Raw genomic sequence first — 17,865 nt, 5'->3', positions numbered from 1 at the left:
TGGTCTTTGTGTCTGACCTTCTGAGGTCTTTGGCTACCTTGATCTTCCTCTGATGTAAGTACCAGCGATATGTTTCGTTTTTCTCCCTACCTGGGGCTACAAACAGGAATCTTGTGCACTTCTGCTTGTAAGAGGATACCTCAGAAGGAATTTGGAAGCTTGTTTTCTGATCTCTGATACCATTTGTCAGAGAAAATCTCTCTCTGGGAAGGATGAGCATTATGTCAGAGATGATATTAGTCTATTTCTTTTTTTCTCTTTTTTCCCTCTCTTTCTTTCCCTCTTTTATTTTATTTTATTTTATTTTTTTGAGATGGAGTTTTGCTCTTATTGTCCAGGCTGGAGTGCAATGCCGCGATCTTGGCTCACCACAACCTCCACCTCCCGGGTTCAAATGATTCTCCTGCCTCAGCCTCCCAAGTAGCTGGGATTACAGGCATGCACCACCATGCCTGGCTAATTTTGTATTTTTAATAGAGATGGGGTTTCTCCATGTTGGTCAGGGTGGTCTTGAACTCTCGACCTCAGGTGATCTGCCCGCCTTGGCCTTTCAAAGTGTTGGGATTACAGGTGTGAGCCACTGTGCCAGGCCTCTTTCCTTCTTTTTTAAGGAGTTGGCAAGTAGGCTATAGTGGATAGAGGACCTTGGGGAAGTAAGTAAGGCCTTAGCTATTGTCCAATCTTTGAGGACTGGATCTGTTGATTGTTGGTGTTTATATCTGCTGCAAGCACTTAGTCCAGGGCCAAGTGTACCAAAAATGCCCACCGTGGTGGCCCAATCCATGTGCACTTTCTAGGCTTCAGTTTCCTCTCTGTAAACTGAGATCTTAGATCACTTGTCTTCAAGCTGTGACATTCTTTGTTTTTGAAGACGGAGTCTTGCTCTGTCACCCAGGCTGGAGTGCAGTGGTGTGATCTCCAGTCACTGCAACCTCTGCCTCCCAGGTTCAAGTGATTCTCCTGCCTCAGTCTCCCGAGTAGCTAGGATTACAGGTGCCTGCCACCATGCCTGGCTAATTTTTTGTATTTTTAGTAGAGATGGAGTTTCACCGGGTTAGCCAGGATGGTCTTGATCTGACCTCATCATCCGCCTGCCTTGGCCTCCCAAAATGCTAGGATTACAGGTGTGAGCCACTGCGCCGGGCCTCAAGCTGTGACATTCTTTAATCCTAGGAGGGAGATACCATTAAATCACTGGTCTGATTTTTACTCCTACCTTGTTCCTAGTAGTGTAACCATAATCCTTCAGAAGTGGGGCTACCCTGGACATGTTGATGACCTTTTTAGGGAAGACTATATGTGGCTTGTGTGGGAGGAGGGACAGTAACTGTGGAAGAAAATTTAGAGACCGGTATGACTCAGCACAGGCAAGGTAGACAATTTGCAACTTCATGAAAGAAAGCCTGCTCTTGCCGGGCATGGTGGCTCATGTCTGTAATTCCAGCACTTTGGGAGGCCAAGGTGGGCGGATCACCTGAGGTCAGGAGTTTGAGACCAGCCTGACCAACATGGAGAAACCCTGTTTCTACTAAAAATACAAAATTAGCCGGGTATGGTGGTACATGCCTGTAATCCCAGCTATTAGGGAGGCTGAGGCAGGAGATTTGCTTGAACCTGGGAGGTGGAAGTTGCGGTGAGCCGAGATTGTGCCATTGCATTCCAGCCTGGGCAACAAGAGTGAAACTCCGTCTCAAAAAAAAAAAAAAAAAGCCTGCTCTTAATTCTGTAACCTAGGCAGGTTCTGAGTTTGACTTAAGACAGGTGGTATCCTTGATGCCAACAGACCCAAGAAGTTGGAATGCATTTCAGGTAAGCAGTAAATATTCTTCGAGAGCATGTGAAAGATGTAGCAGGAAACTTCACAGACATGATCCCTATGCTCGTGAGCCTTACAGTCTGTCAGGGGAGGCAGAGTTTACGCAAATCACAGTCAATGACAAGAAAGTGACAATCACAAATGCCCAGCATGCTGCAAAGGACAGGATGCTGTAGAAGTGTAGAAGTATATATCATAGAAGGACTTGAGTTTGTCCTGAAGGAGTCGGGGAACAGTGCCCATTGGGGTACAATGGGTGTGTGGGGGAAATGTTCCAGACAGATCGTTTAGGTTTTTTTTTTTTTTTTTTCGGCTTTATGTTTTATTTAAGACAGGGACTCTGCAGTTTCTAGCCTGACTTTAGTTAAGAAGGCAAAGGCTCTTGCATAATTAGCAAATGTTTACCCCTTGATGATAGTCCCTCCATTCTGAGAAGCAGAGGACTTTTCCACGTTGCGTTAAGGGGAACAGATGTCAGAGAAGATCTGGCCCTGTGTGTACGTGTGTGCTGAGGGGGAGGCACAGCATTTTGCTCAGTCAGGCTGTCTCCAGCGTGCGTTAGCCTGGGACTCTGTAAGCCAAGGCAGCATGTGGTCAGCCAACCAAGCTGACTCCTTTTAGGTTCATGTAGAGTCTGGGAAAGTGAACTCTTTTCCCTCCTCCCACTCCTGCTTCAGTTGGGACTGAGAGAAATGCCTTTGGTCTTTGAACCAGCCTGCAGGAGACCAGGTGCCAGGGGAGAGGGGAATTCTGAGTTTTGGCAATGGACTCTTTCTGTCTGCCTTCTGACTTCTCTGGAGATTGCCGCTTCAGAGAAGCATCAGGGCCAGGCTAGGGCGCTGTGGATACTCCATGTTGAGCCTCTCCTCTTGTCCCTGGTCCTTCCTCTTAGGAAAAGGTGTACCCCCAGCATATCAGCTTCCTGATGTCTCTTCCGCCCTAACGAAAAATCTAAAAATTGACCACCACTCTTCCTTCCCCAACTCGGTCCCTCCTACCTCTTTTCTTGAACTGGAACTCCTGGCCTCCCAAAGTGCTGGGATTACAGGCCTGTCTGTGCCTGTCTCTCTTCTTTCTGATGATTCTCCCCATCTTTGGGGGCTTCCTTTTCTCGGCTTCTTTTTTTTTTTGAGAGAGAGAGGGTCTTGCTCGGTTGCCAAGATGGAGTGCAGTGGCGCCATCTTGGGTCACTGCAACCTCCAGCAGTGATTCTCCTGCCTCAGCCTCCCGAGTAGCTGGGATTACAGGCACCTGCCACCATGCCCAACTAATGTTTTGTATTTTTAGTAGAGACGGGGTTTCACCATGTTGGCCAGGCTGGTCTCGAACTCCTGACCTCGTGATCTGCCCGCCTCGGCCTTCCAAAGCACTGGGATTATAGGCATGAGCCACCGTGCCTGGTCTTGGCTTCTTTTTTTTTTTTTTTAAGACAAAGTCTTACTCTGTCGCCCAGGCTGGAGTACAGTGGCACAATCTCAGCTCACTGCAACCTCCGCCTCCTGGGTTCAAGTGATTCTCGTGCCTCAGCCTCCTGAATAACTAGAATTGCAGGTGCCTGCCACCATGCCCAGCTAATTTTTGTATTTTTTTTAGTAGAGACAAGGTTTCACCATGTTGACCAGGCTGGTCTCAAACTCCTGACCTCAGGTGATCCACCCACCTCGGCCTCCCAAAGTGCTGGGATTACAGGTGTGAGCCACCGTGCCTGACCTCAGCTTCTTAAATGTCCTGATTTTTCAGGGTTTGTCCTTAGCTCTCTCCTCTTCCCATTCTGTGTGTGTTCTCACTGGAAAACTTTATCGTAAATCACCTCGATGCTGCTGACTCCGTTTTTTCCTTCTAGCTCTGACCTCTGTTTTCTTTCAAGCCTGAATACCCAGGGGCTGATGAACTTCTTATTCAGCAAATACTTGAATATTGTGCTAGGCACTGGGGTGACAGTGGTGAGCAAAATGAACATACCACCTCACTTTACAGGTGAATTATTTAACTTAGTTAAGGTGCTATTTCTAAGAAAAAGACAAAATGCCCTAGTAGTAGAAGCTATAGAAGTAAATCTGAAAATTATTTGTACAAAAAAAAAAAAAGGACAAATAGATACTATTCAGTGAAGAGAGGAAACACTAGCTTTTGAGTATGGTGTTTGGAAAGGACCTGAGACAGGATGCAGCCTATTGCATTTAAGAAAATCCTGGCCAGGCTTGGTGCCTCACGGTTGTAATCCCAGCACTTGGGGAGGCCGAGGTGGGTGGTGGATCACGAGGTCAGGAGATCGAGACCATCCTGGCTAACACAGTGAAATCCCGTCTCTGCTAAAAATACAAATAGTTAGCTGGGTGTGGTGGCACGTGCCTGTAATCCCAGCTACTCAGGAGGCTGAGGCAGGAGAATCGCTTGAACTCAGGAGGTGGAGGTTGCAGTGAGGTGAGATTGCACCACTGCACTCCAGCCTGCAGCCTGGGTGACAGAGCAAGACTCCATCTCAAAAAAAAAAAAAAATCTCATGGCAGGACTGGGGGTGGTGGCTCACTCCTATAATCCCAGCACTTGGGGAGGCCAAGGCAGGCAGATCCCTTGAGCTCAGGAGTTGAGACCAGCCAGGGTAACATAGGGAGACCCTGTCTCTACAAAAAATACAAACATTAGCCGGGAATGGTGGCACATGCCTGTGATCCCAGGTACTTGGGAGGCTAAGGTCAGAGGATCTTTTGAGCCCAGGAGGTGGAGGCTGGGGTAGTGAGCCATGATCATACCACTGTACTCCCACCTGGGCAACAGAGCAAGACCCTGTCTCAAAAAAAAAAAAAAAAAAAAAGGCCGGATGTGGTGGCTCACGCCTGTAATCCCAGCACTTTGGGATGCCGAGGCAGGCGGATCACGAGGTCAGCAGATCGAGACCATCATGGCTAACAGAGTGAAACCCCGTCTCTACTAAAAGTACAAAAAAATCAGCCGGGCGTGGCAGCATGTGCCTGTAGTCCCAGCTGCTGGGAAGGCTGAGGCAGGAGAATGGTGTGAACCTGGGAGGCGGAGCTTGCTGTGAGCCACGATCTCGCCACTGCACTCCAGTCTGGGCGACAGAGCGAGACTCCGTCTTAAAAATAATAATAATAAATAATCCCATGGCATTTGAAACTCAACATGGAGAAATCAAGCTTACTATTAGTATTTTCTCCCTCAAAGCCAATTTTTCTGTGCTCTCTTGGTTAGCACCTATCGCCCAAGTCAGAAACCCTAGATATCACTCTGGATATTTGTCCTGTGTCAACTCGGCTAAGCTAAACAAGACTCCTGGGATTCCCTCTCTGGTATATTCCAGTTATAGTGGCTACCCAGGAGTACACATGCACCATCTTCCAGCTCTTCAGACAAACAGTAATCTAGGTGCTGCTGTGAGGGGATTTTGCAGATATAATTAAATTCCTCAATTGTTTGGTTTTAAGTTAATCAAAAGGGAGATTATCCTGGATGGCCTGACCTAATCAGGTGGAACTCCTTTAAAGGAGGGCTAGACCACCCCTGAATCCCCTCTGAGGTTCTGGACTCTGAGCCATTACCCACGTTGCTCCCTCTCCCCCGGGATGGTCTGTTGCTGGTTGCCTGCCCTGCTGACTTCAGGATTGCCTAGCCAACAGCCACAGTTATGTGAGCCAATTAGCTAATTCCTTGTGATAAATCAATTTCTATATTTTATCAATATTATATTATGTCAGCTTTATATATATTTAGGCCAGGAGTGGTGGTGCATGCCTGTAATCCCAGCACTTAGGGAGGATGAGATGGGGGGATTCCTTGAGCCCAGAAGTTTGAGATTACAGTGAGCTATGATTGCACCACTCCACTCCACCCTGGGCAACAGACAGAGACCCTGCCTAAAAAGAGAAAAAAAAGTTATAAAGTTTATATAGATCAATGTATATTTATAATATATAAAGTTATATATTTATATGTAATTTTATATAGCTATATGAATTTATGTTTATTATGTTTACATATTATATTTAAATAATTCATATATCTATATAAATAAATTTATATGTAAATTTATATATTATAAATCTATGTCAATATATCTATAAATTTTAAAAATTATATATTTATATAGATATATAATTTAGATATTTATGTAGATATAGAAATTATATATTTATAAAATATAATATATATTATAGCATACAAATATATTTTAGAAATATATAAAATATGTATATGTGTGTGTCATAGGCCAGGTGCAGTGGCACACACCTGTAATCCTGGCACTTTGGGAGGCCAAGGCAGGCAGATTGCTTGAGCTCAGGAGTTAGAGGAACCCCATGTTGCCCCATGTTATGTCTTGGTATCTACCTATCTGTCTGTCTGTCTGTAATCTACTGATTCTGCTTCTCTGGTTGAACCCTGGCTGATACAGTGTTCCTCTTATACCTATTGCTTAGCAGATCCTAAGATTCCGCTTCTTTGAAAGATTCTCTCCTGTTGGTCTCTCCTTTGAGTGTACTGGGTTCATTTGAGTCCTATGTCTTCTTGCCTAGATTATTGGGGTTCCCTTCCAGCTGGTCTCCCTGCATCCTGTGAAGTGTGAGCACACCCTGTTTATTTTTACGACTACCCAGTTTGTTCTTGGTAAACTACATATCTGATCTTGTCACTCTTCTTCTTAAAATCTTTCAGTGACTTCCTGAAGTTTTCAGGCAAAAATTTAAAAGCCGCCGGGCGCGGTGGCTCAAGCCTGTAATCCCAGCACTTTGGGAGGCCGAGACGGGCGGATCACGAGGTCAGGAGATCGAGACCATCCTGGCTAACACGGTGAAATCCCGTCTCTACTAAAAAATACAAAAAAAAACTAGCCAGGCGACGTGGCGGGCGCCTGTAGTCCCAGCTACTCAGGAGGCTGAGGCAGGAGAATGGCGTAAACCCAGGAGGCAGAGCTTGCAGTGAGCTGAGATCTGGCCATTGCCCTCCAGCCTGGGTGACAGAGCGAGACTCCGTCTCAAAAAAAAAAAAAATTTAAAACCCTCAGCTTTTTTTATGACCCCATTTTCTTTCCTCTCTTAGCATATCAATTATACTTCTTGTGAAAACCTTTTTAGCAGTTGCCCAGGAGTTTGCAATATACATTTATGACTAATCCAAATCCACTTTCCAGTAACACTATACCACTGCATGGAAGGTGCAAGTACCTTAGAATGGAGTCCTCCCAATTCTCCCTTCCTGTCCTTGATATTATTGCTGTCATGGATTTCTCTGATCCATAAACTATAATCACCAAATACATTGTTGCTACTATTATTTTAAACAAATATATCTGTTTGTTAACTGTTAACAATTCAGAATAAGAGAAATAAACATTTTTATTTATTTATGTTTGTTTGTTAATGTTTTTTCTGAGACAGGGTCTCACGCTGTCATGCATGCTGGAGTGCAGTGTCACAATCACAGTTCACTGCAGACTTAGCCTTAGCCTCCCAGGCTCAAGCAATCCCCCCATCTCAGCCTCTCAAGTAGCTAGGACCACAGGCACATGCCACCATGGCTGGCTATGTTTTTTTCTTTTTTCTTTTTGTAGAGACAGGGTCTCACTATGTTGCCCAGACTGGTCTCAAACTCCTGGGCTCAAGTGATGCTCCTGCCTTGGCCTGCCAGAGTGCTGGGGTTATAGGTGTGAACCATTGCACATGACCAGAAGAACTTCTTTTAACATCTTGTAAGTCAGGTCTGCCAGTGACAAATTTCCTGTTTTGTTTGTCCAAGAAAGTCCTTTTTTTTTTTTTGAGACAGGGTCTTCCTCTGTCACCCAGGCTGGAGTGCAGTGGCTCGATCTTGGCTCACTGCAACCTCCGCCTCCTGGACTTAAGCATTCCTCCCACATCAGCCTTCCCAGTAGCTGGGACTGCAGGTGTGCACCACAACACCTGGCCAATTTTTCTAGTTTTTGGTAGAAAAAAAATACAAAATGAGGTTTCACTACGTTGGCCAGGCTGATCTCAAACTTTTGACCTCAGATGGTCCACCTTCCTTGGCCTCCCAAAGTGCTGAGATTACAGATGTGAGCCACCATGCCTTGCCGACTAGAATTTTTTTTTTTTTTTTGGACAGAGTCTCACTCTGTCACCCAGGCTTGAGTGCAGTGGCATGATCTTGGCTCACTGCAACCTCTGTTGCCCAGGTTCAAGTGATTCTCCTGCCTCAGCCTCCTGAGTAGCTGAGATTACAGGCACCTGCCACCAGGCCTGGCTAATTTTTATACTTTTAGTAGAGATGGGGTTTCACCATATTGGTTAGGCTGGTCTCGAACTCCCGACCTCAGGTGATCCACCCGCCTTGGCGTCCCAAAGTGCTGGGATTACAGGCATGAGCCACCACGCCTGGCCCCGACTAGAAATGTTTTAAGGGATATAAAGCAGTTAGTACTTGAGATGGTTCTTCTGTAAGATGTGGGGATAGGTGGAAATGGGTAACAACCAACAGGATCAGATGGTATGCACCCCCAAATAGTAATTCCAATGATCTATGAAGATGAACATTCCCACACCATCCCTCACCACGGACTCAGTGTTTCTCAATGAGACAGAATTTGTGTGTGGAGGATCTGAGTCCAAGCCCTTCTATTGTGTAATTGCATTAATATTATTTGTTTCTTTTTTTTTTTTTAACATTTACTTCAGATTCAGGGGTACATGTGTAGGTTTGTTACATAGGTTAACTTGTGTCACTGGGGTTGTACAGATTATTTCATCACCCAGGTACTAAGTTTAGTACCCATTAGTTATTTATTCTGATCCTCTCCCCTCCTCCCACCCTCCACCCTCAAGTGAGCCCCAGTGGGGTCTGTTGCTCCCCTTTTTGTGTCCATGTGTTCTCATCATGTAGCTCCTACTTATAAGTGAGAACATGTGATATTTGGTTTTCTGCTCCTGCATTAGTTTGCTAAGGATAATGGCCTCCATCTTCATCCATGTCCCTGCAAAGGACGTGATCTCGTTCTTTTTTGTGGCTGCATAGTATTCCATGGTGTACATATACCACATTTTCTCTATCCAATCTGCCATGGATGGGCCTTTAGCATTTCGACAATTTCTATTGACACATGTTCAAGCTCACTGATTCTTTCCCTGGCCATGTCCAGTCTACTGATGAGTCCATCCAAGACTTTCTTCATATTTGTTACAGCATTTTTGATTTCCAACATTTACTTTTGATTCTTTCTTGTTTCCATCACTGCTTACGTTATTTGTCTGTTGTCCACTTTTCCCTTCAGAGTCCTTAGAATATTAACCATAGTTTTATTTAAATAATTAATAATTTTATTTATTATTTATTTATTTATTTTAACCATAGTTATTTTAAATTCCTGGTCTGATAAGTCTAAAATCTCGTATCTAAATCTGGTTCTGATGCTTGGCCTGTTTCTTCAAACTGTTTTTTTTTTTTTCTTTTTAGTATGCCTTGTAATTTTTCACTGAAAGCTGGACATGATGTACCCTGTGAGAGGAACTGAGGGGTGAGGTTTTGTTTATCTAGGTTATGTTTACTGTTTGCTGTAGCTATGGGTATAAAAGGCTAAATTTTCTTCTGGTGTCCTTGTTCTTGTCTCCCCACTGTCTATGGGTCTCTAGAGACTTCTTAAATAGGGCCTAAGATGTGTTACTCTTTTTGTTATCATCCTTGTAATGATAGAGGAGCCCTGCTGGTGCAGTGGTTACGTGAGGGAGTGGAGGGATCTGCAGTCCTGTGATGAGGTCTCAGTCTTCTGGTGAGTCTGTGACCCTGAACCTTCACAAGAGCTTCTCAGCCTCCCCTTGTCCTCTTTAGGTGAGGCAGGAAGGCAAGAGGTGGCTGGAGTTCTCTTTCCCCGAGTCAGTTAAGTTCTGGTAAAACCCAAGATGGTTAGGCTCTGGTAAAATAGTTTCCCTCAAGGGTAGACCTTGTTAAGAAGAATGAAAGGGCTGGGCATGATAGTGCATGCCTGTAGTCCCAGCTACTTGGGAAGCTGAGGTTGGAGGATTGCTTGAGCCCAGGAGTTTGAGGCTGCAGTGAGCTATAATCATGCATGTCAATTACCATTCACTCCAGCCTGGATGAAATAATGAGGCCGGGCGCAGTGGCTCAAGCCTGTAATCCCAGCAGTTTGGGAGGCCGAGACGGGCGGATCACGAGGTCAGAAGATCGAGACCATCCTGGCTAACACGGTGAAACCCCGTCTCTACTAAAATATACAAAAAACTAGCCGGGCGAGGTGGCAGGCGCCTGTAGTCCCAGCTACTCGGGAGGCTGAGGCAGGAGAATGGCGTAGACCCGGGAGGCGGAGCTTGCAGTGAGCTGAGATCTGGCCACTGCACTCCAGCCTGGGCGACAGAGCGAGACTCCGTCTCAAAAAAAAAAAATAAATAAAAATAAAAAAATAATGAGACTCTGTCTCTAAATAATAAAATAGGCCAGATGCGGCAGCTCACACCTGTAATCCCAGCACTTTGGGAGGCTGAGGCAGAAGGATTGCTTGAACCTAGGAGTTTGAAACCAACCTGGGCAACATAGCGAGGTGCCATCTCTACAAAAAATATAAAAATTAGCCAGGCGTGGTGGTGTGTGCCTGTAGTCCCGGTTACACAGGAGGTTGAGGCAGGAGGATCCCTGAACCTGGGAGGTAATAGTTGCATTGAACCATGATCACACCACTGCACTCCAGCCTGGGTGACAGAATGAGACCCTGTCTCAAAAAAAAAAGTAAAAATAAATTAAAAAAAAAGAAGAACAAACGACTTTGGGTGTTTTTTGTTTTGTTTTGTTTTTCCCCCCCGAGAAGGAGTCTTGCTCTGTCACCCAGGCTCAGGCTGGAGTGCAGTGGCATGATCTCAGCTCACTATAACCTCCATCTCCTGGGTTCAAGCAATTCTCCTGCCTCAGCCTCCTGAGTAACTGGGATTACAGGCGCCTGGCACAGCACCCGGCTCATTTTTGTATTTTTAGTAGAGATCAGGTTTCACCATGTTGGCCAGGCTGGTCTCAAACTCCTGACCTCATGATCCCCTCACCTCGGCCTCCCAAAGTACTGGGATTACAGGCCTGAGCCACCGCACCGAGCTGGCTGTTTTTCAAAATGGCTACTTTTCCCATCTCCCTGCCAGAAGCACCCCGGGGTATTACACTGTTTAATGCGTGGGCGTTTGTTCCCATAGCTCCCCAAGCACAGGCACTGTATTGTCTCCTTTTGCAGTCCCTCCTGCAGTATGGTCAAGCACAGAGCTGACCACCAGCAGGCCCTCAGGAAACACGTGTTGGTGCCCAGTTGCTCAATCTGATGACCATTCACTGGGCCCCTCCCAAGCCGAGTCAGACGATGCCCAGTAGCTGGTGAGAGCAGGCTGTCTGCAACAGTGGGAGGTGCTCAGGTCCTCTGCGGTGGGCTTTGATTTAGGGGACAGTCCTCTTCTTCCTCTGTCCCTAAGGTCCACAGTTTTATGTGTGAACAAGATGGAGGCTGACCTGACTGGCTTTAACATCGATGCTCCCCGTTGGGACCAGCGCACCTTCCTGGGGAGAGTGAAGCACTTCCTAAACATCACGGACCCCCGCACTGTCTTCGTATCTGAGCAGGAGTTGGACTGGGCCAAGGTGATGGTGGAGAAGAGCAGGTGAGTGGTTGGGGAAGGGCTGGAAGTAGCAGGGTAACATTGATGGGTCCTCTTGGGTGGAGGTGGAAACGGAAGATGAAGGAATAGGCAGAACTCTTAGGGCTGGGGGCTGGGAGAAGTGAGAGTAGGGAGACTGGGAGATGTTGATCAGGCAGGATGGTGACTGCCTGCTGTCCTTGGGTGGCAGGATGGGGGTTGTGCCCCCAGGCACCCAAGTGGAGCAGCTGCTGTATGCCAAGAAGCTATATGACTCGGCCTTCCACCCCGACACTGGGGAGAAGATGAATGTCATCGGGCGCATGTCTTTCCAGCTCCCTGGTGGCATGATCATCACGGGCTTCATGCTCCAGTTCTACAGGTGGGACTTGGGGGCAGGGCCGTGGGAGGTACAGCTGCCTGGATCTGCTGGTCAGGGAGCCATACTATGATAATAATAATAGTTCTCTTGATTGGTCACTTGCCAGATACGAGGCACTATGCTACATTCTTTGCACGTATTGCTTCATTTAACCCTCTCAACAACCCTACACTATAGGTACTATTGTTTCCATTTTATAGATGAAGAACTAGAGTTCTACAGAGGCTGAAGAACTTGTCCAAGTTTAAACAGGCAGTAAATACGGGTGCCTGGATTTTAACTGAGGCAGTCCTATGTAGAACCCTCAACAAATAAGTTACCCCAATTTCCTCTTTAAAAAGTACTTATTCCACAATGATTTTAATTATGTAACAACCAAACAAAACAATAGGTCGTCCCTTTCTTGGCGTGGCTGGGGAGAGAATAGACTGCCTCTGTAGCTGCTGGATGTGTGACTCTTCTTCCCACCTCTTCCTTCCTCCCCTGCGTCCCCCACCCCATGCATTGATTAGTTCAGCTATTGAGCTGGGCTTTGGGCCAGGTGTTGGGAATGTAAAGGCTTCAGTAACCACCCCATCAAGGAGCTCCTAGTTTTGTTGAGGAGACCAAGAACTGTAAACAGTTACAGTACAGCTTGGTAAGTGGTAGGCTGGAGGAAGAACATGGCGTTGTGGAAGCAGGAGCATGGAATGACTTACTCTGTCTCAGGAGGGGAAGGGGAAGGGTTGGGAAGGTTCCAAGGAGGAAGTGCTCTGTCTCAACAGAGCAGGGTTCGGCCACGTATGGAAGGAGGAGGGGGAGATATTTGAGGCAGAGGGGTCGGCCTGCACAAAAACCCAGGCGCATAAAACAATATGGGAACAAGCAAGGCGTGGTGGCTCCTGCCTGTAAATCTCAGCCCTTTGGGAAGCCAAGGTGAGCGGATCACCTGAGGTCAAGAGTTCGAGACCAGCCTGACCAATATGGTGAAACCCCCTCTCCACTAAAAATACAAAAATTAGCCAGGCGTGGTGGTGTGTGCCTGTAGTTGCAGCTACTTGGGAGGCTGAGACAGGAGAATTGCTTGAACCTGGGAGGCGGAGGTTGCAGTGAGCTGAGATCATACCACTGCACTCCAGCCTGGGTAATAGAGCGAGACTCTGTCAAAAAAATATAAAAAATAGGCCGAGCACGGTGGCTCAAGCCTGTAATCCCAGCACTTTGGGAGGCCGAGACGGGCGGATCACGAGGTGAGGAGATCGAGACCATCCTGGCTAACATGGTGAAACCCCATCTCTACTAAAAAAATACAAAAAAGTAGCCGGGCGAGGTGGCGGGCGCCTGTAGTCCCAGCTACTCGGGAGGCTGAGGCAGAAGAATGGCGTAAACCTGGGAGGTGGAGCTTGCAGTGAGCTGAGATCCGGCCACTGCACTCCAGCCTGGGCAACAGAGTGAGACTCTATCTCAAAATAAAAAATAAATAAATAAATAAAAAATAAAAACCTAGTATGAGAACAGTGTGGGGACCTGCAGATCACGTGCTTTGATTGGCGTGCCCTCAGGACTCCCTGCCACCTGACTTCTCTCTGCCTCTCCTGGCCTTCCTCACTGGTAGGACGATGCCGGCGGTGATCTTCTGGCAGTGGGTGAACCAGTCCTTCAATGCCTTAGTCAACTACACCAACAGGAATGCGGCTTCCCCCATATCAGTCAGGTAGGAGACCTGAGCCCCAGGCTGTCCTCGTGCCTCCCACGAACAGCTTTTCTAAAGGGTTCTGGGCCGGCAGTCCTTCCTAGGCAGCGCCTGCACTGAGCAGGTGACCAAGTTACCCTTTCCCAGGGTTTGGAAGTATTTTCTCAAGCTGAGTAGGAGTGGATCTTCTTCCTAGACCAATTCCAAATGTGTTTATTCATTCATTCTCTAAATATTTCTTCTTGAGTGTGTATTATGTGCTGGGGATGTGCATGGTTCTACATTCTGGGATACATTGTTAAGACGTGTGGTTGGGCCAGGCACGGTGGTTCACACCTGTAATCCCAGCACTTTGGGAGGCCGAGGCAGGCGGATTGCCTAAGATCAGTCTCAAAATAAACAAACAAACAAAACACCCAGAAAACCAGGGTTGCAAGGCAGAGAACAGCAGAGCTGTGTCTGTGTAGTTAGGCCACTTAGAGCAATCCCTTCTGTGGAGATGACATTTCAACTGTATCCTGAAGGTTGAGGGTTGAACGACCCAAGAGCCCAGGGAGCCCCTCGCCGCATAGGGAGCAGCCATGTGCAGAGGCTCCGAGGCAGGAAGGAACTTGGTATGTTCACAGTACTGAAAGAAGGCCAAGGGCGCTGGGGCGCTGTGAGCAACGGGGAGAGGGTCACAAGATAAGGCTGGGGACAGATCCTGTGCGGTTTTCAGGCACGAAGCCTCACCAGCCGACTTTCTCCCTCAAGCCCGTGGTTTGGCCCTCAGCTGGCAGGCGCCCCACTCCCAAGCATCTCTCTCCTCCCCCAGGCAGATGACCCTTTCCTACTTCACAGCCACAACCACTGCTGTGGCCACGGCTGTGGGCATGAACATGTTGACAAAGGTATGGTCTGGGGCTGCTGCAGCATGGTGGCCACGCGGGGGCACCAGAGTCCTAGGGAAAACATCCTTCCCCCAGGGACAGTTCCCCAGGCTAGGTGAGCTGGGACTGGCCAGAGCCCTGCTGGCCAAGTGATGAGAAATACACCAGGGCTGTCCCCAGGTTGGTTCTTCTTGGGCCTTTAGGGAGTTTGGGGTTCCCAGAGTGGGTGTCTGGATGTGTGGCGGTAGCAAGGCCTATTTTTCTTTTTTGTATTCTAGTCGTTCAGCCCCCTCCCCTCCCATCTTCCAGCACATCTCAACAACTCCTACTGTTCCCTTCCTCCAACAGAAAGCACCGCCCTTGGTGGGCCGCTGGGTGCCCTTTGCCGCTGTGGCTGCGGCTAACTGTGTCAATATCCCCATGATGCGACAGCAGTGAGTATAGGCCCCTTTTCTCCCTACAAACCACAAGATAAGCAGAAAAGGGGCAAGAAACCAAAGCAGTGGGTGGCTTCTGGGGACTGTGGTGGGCATGGGGAGGGCTGCTGGGCTGAGCCTCTGAAGGGCCCTGGGATTGGCTACTCCCCTGGTGATGGCCCCGGGAGTGGTGGGTGACTTCGGGTTAGGCCGTGTGTTGAGTCCTGTGGGAGTCCTCTCCTGGGTGATGTGGAATGGGAAAGACAGGGTGGACCTGTGGAGTTTTACACTGGATTATGTCCTTTTGGACCTGTGTTAAAATTGTGAACTCCTCCTACTTCCCAAGCCCTGGGGATGGCATACAGAATGAAAAGTATCAGACTGAGGTGTCTAAAGATAGCACAGAACCCACAAGCTTTGAAAGAAGCCAGAGGAGTAGACAGAAATTTTCCAGGCACCCAACTCTAAGCTTTTCAGGAGAAAAGGTAAAGGAGAAACTTACTGTGTCTCACAGTTCTTATTTCTTGACTAGAGAAATCTCTGTTACGAGGTTTTAATGATATAATATATATAAAGCACTCAAAATAGCACCTGGAACATAACAGATGCTATATAAGCGTTCACTGTTATTTCTACCATTGTCATCATCATCAATATCTACAAGCCACATTTTCTTGGGACTACCAACAAATGGAAAATGTTCACACTACCCTTTGTAGAAGGAGCGCTACCAGAATAGTTGTGCACACATGCCACTCTGCTCATCTTTCCTTCCCCATCCACTGAACCTTTCCTAACAGGAGAGTGAGTCCCTGCTACCTACCGGGGCTTGGGTTGAGTGCTGTCAAGAACTGGCCTGAGAAGAATAGCTGGGGTGGGCTGGGTGTGGTGGCTCATGCCTATAATCCCAGCACTTTGGGAGGCTGAGGTGGGAGGATCACCTGAGGCCAGGAGTTTGAGACCAACCTGGCCAACATGGCAAAACCCCATCTCTACTAAAAATACAAAAATTAGGGCCAGGCACGGTGGCTCTCGCCTGTAATCCCAGCACTTTGGGAGGCCGAGGTAGGCAGATCACGAGGTCAGGAGGTCAGGAGATCAAGACCATTCTGGCTAACACAGTGAAATCCCATCTCTACTAAAAAAACAAAAAATTAGCCGGGTGTGGTGGCGGGTGCCTATAGTCCCAGCTACTCGGGAGGCTGAGGCAGGAGAATGGTGTGAACCCAGGAGGCAGAGCTTGCAGTGAGCTGAGATCGTGCCACTGCACTCCAGCCTGGGCAACAGAGTGAGACTCCATCACAAAAAAAGAAAAAAGAAAAAAATTAGCCAGGCATGGTGGTGCACGCCTGTAATCCTAGCTACTGGGGAGGTTGAGGCAGGAGAATCACTTGAACCCAGGAGGTGGAGGTTGTCATGAGCCGATATGCCACTGCACTCCAGCCTGGGTGACAGAGCGCGATTGTTCCAAAAAAAAAAAAAAAAAAAGAATAGCTAGCGTAATCCTTACCAGGTCCTGTAAAGTGGCGCCAGGATGATCCCCATTTTGCATATAAGCAAAACTGAGGCTTTGGGAGGGTTAAAGACTGCTCAAGTTCACACATATACGCTGCAGTTTCAGAACTCAACCCAGACAGTCCGGGCCCAGGGCCAGCGCTCTCAGCCACTGCCCTAGATCGCTCCTAAGATACTGCTCATTGGAGTGCAGAAGGAAGGTCAAAGGCCCAGGCTACAGGAGGTGGCTTCCTGGAGCTTAAGCGGCCTGGCATGTCACGTGGCTGGCAGGCTTCCATCACCCCTTTCCCAAGTCCAGTAACTCCTGTCTGTGTTTAGGGAGCTCATCCAGGGAATCTGCGTGAAGGACAGGAATGAAAATGAGATTGGTCATTCCCGGGTGAGTAGAGGCCTCCCTTTGGGGTGGGAGGAGGAAATTCCCTTTCATACCCTGTCCCCTCCTTAGTGGTCACAGTGGGCACCATTATAGAATTGAGAAGCCTTCTCTGACTTTATCCTCACTCCCTGTCAAATTTTCCCCGTGTTTCTCTGTTCAGAACAGGCCCCTTCTGTCCTTTCTCTATCATTTCTGGTCCATAAAAACCTGGCTAGGGGGGAGGGGATGAAGTGAGGTCACTTAGCACTTGGAGGGTCCTTCTCTTCACCTTTACTATCTCAGACTTGGCCATGATGCTGACCCAGCCCCCTGGTGCAACCCGTGTACCCTGGATACATCATTTCTGACAACTTACTATTTTCTGCCCTCAGAGAGCTGCAGCCATAGGCATCACCCAAGTAGTTATTTCTCGGATCACCATGTCAGCTCCTGGGATGAGTAAGACAGGGAAGCCCTTCCATCCTGGGGAACCCTGTGACACAGGATGGAGGTCTCAGCTACACTCAGCTTTTGGGTGGGAGGTGGGGCCCACCCTCTACAGCTGTGCTTCTCAAACTGCTTTGCTTGATTGCTGCAAGCCTAGAAGAACCACACTAATTCCTAGAACATCAGTTCATCCAAGGTTTGGGGTAGAAAGTTATTTTCATTTTATTAATACTTGTCAAGCATTTGTGTTTAATGTGTAGACAGTGTGGGGTGCTAGGGAGAGTGGTAGAGAAAATCAATTCCCTGCTTTGGTTTGCTTCCAGCAGGGGGCGTATTGCAAAATTTGTTTGCAGGAGCATACAAATGCATTTTTGCGTTTTGACAAGGAGGCTTTGGACCTAGCAGCGCATATTCTCCTGTTATCGCAAGTGTACAGGTTAAGAAGCTTGGGAAGCACTGTTGTGCCGGGACTTTGGGGAGAAAGGTTGGGAGTGGCCATGCCTACTTACTTTTCTGTTCTACCTCATGGTTAAGTATTTTCTGGAGCTTCTGCTGAAGGAGAGGGAATTTCCTGGGGAAAGCCTCCCAGACCTCCCCTCAGCTTCTCCCCTGGTCTCTTCCAGTCTTGCTGCCAGTCGTCATGGAAAGGCTTGAGAAACTGCACTTCATGCAGGTATGTAGGGTTTGCCTTGGCATTTTCCCTGCCCAGAGTGCCTCCAGCCACATCTGTCCCTGGGGATGCCTGACATCTCACTCAAGCCCACACCAGTCTCCACTGGCCTCTTGTT

At 47.8% G+C, this 17,865-nt stretch overlaps 1 protein-coding gene across 6 annotated transcripts in view; it reads left to right on the top strand.

The window, feature by feature from the left end:
* The window catches only part of SFXN2 (sideroflexin 2), a 30,382-nt gene that overhangs the window by 1,815 nt on the left and 10,702 nt on the right, over window positions 1–17,865 (top strand). For 2 of the 6 annotated variants that reach the window (XM_030940942.1, XM_010356181.2), the window contains exons 2-9: window positions 11,260–11,445; window positions 11,633–11,803; window positions 13,398–13,496; window positions 14,290–14,365; window positions 14,693–14,778; window positions 16,594–16,654; window positions 17,023–17,089; window positions 17,701–17,750. In XM_030940942.1, coding sequence (XP_030796802.1) covers window positions 11,285–11,445; window positions 11,633–11,803; window positions 13,398–13,496; window positions 14,290–14,365; window positions 14,693–14,778; window positions 16,594–16,654; window positions 17,023–17,089; window positions 17,701–17,750 — 771 coding nt within the window. In that variant the 5' untranslated portion in view covers window positions 11,260–11,284. Of the gene's footprint in view, window positions 1–37; window positions 55–9,253; window positions 9,315–11,027; window positions 11,165–11,259; window positions 11,446–11,632; window positions 11,804–13,397; window positions 13,497–14,289; window positions 14,366–14,692; window positions 14,779–16,593; window positions 16,655–17,022; window positions 17,090–17,700; window positions 17,751–17,865 lie in introns of those variants that run through there. The other 4 variants (XM_030940941.1, XM_030940943.1, XM_030940940.1 and 1 more) reach the window with 4 other exon arrangements.

This window comes from Rhinopithecus roxellana, chromosome 11 (assembly GCF_007565055.1).
Source record: "Rhinopithecus roxellana isolate Shanxi Qingling chromosome 11, ASM756505v1, whole genome shotgun sequence".
NCBI classification, from domain to species: Eukaryota; Metazoa; Chordata; class Mammalia; order Primates; family Cercopithecidae; genus Rhinopithecus; species Rhinopithecus roxellana.
The sequence above is the reverse complement of the archived record's forward strand: the minus strand, read 5'-3'. Positions and strand labels throughout refer to the sequence as shown.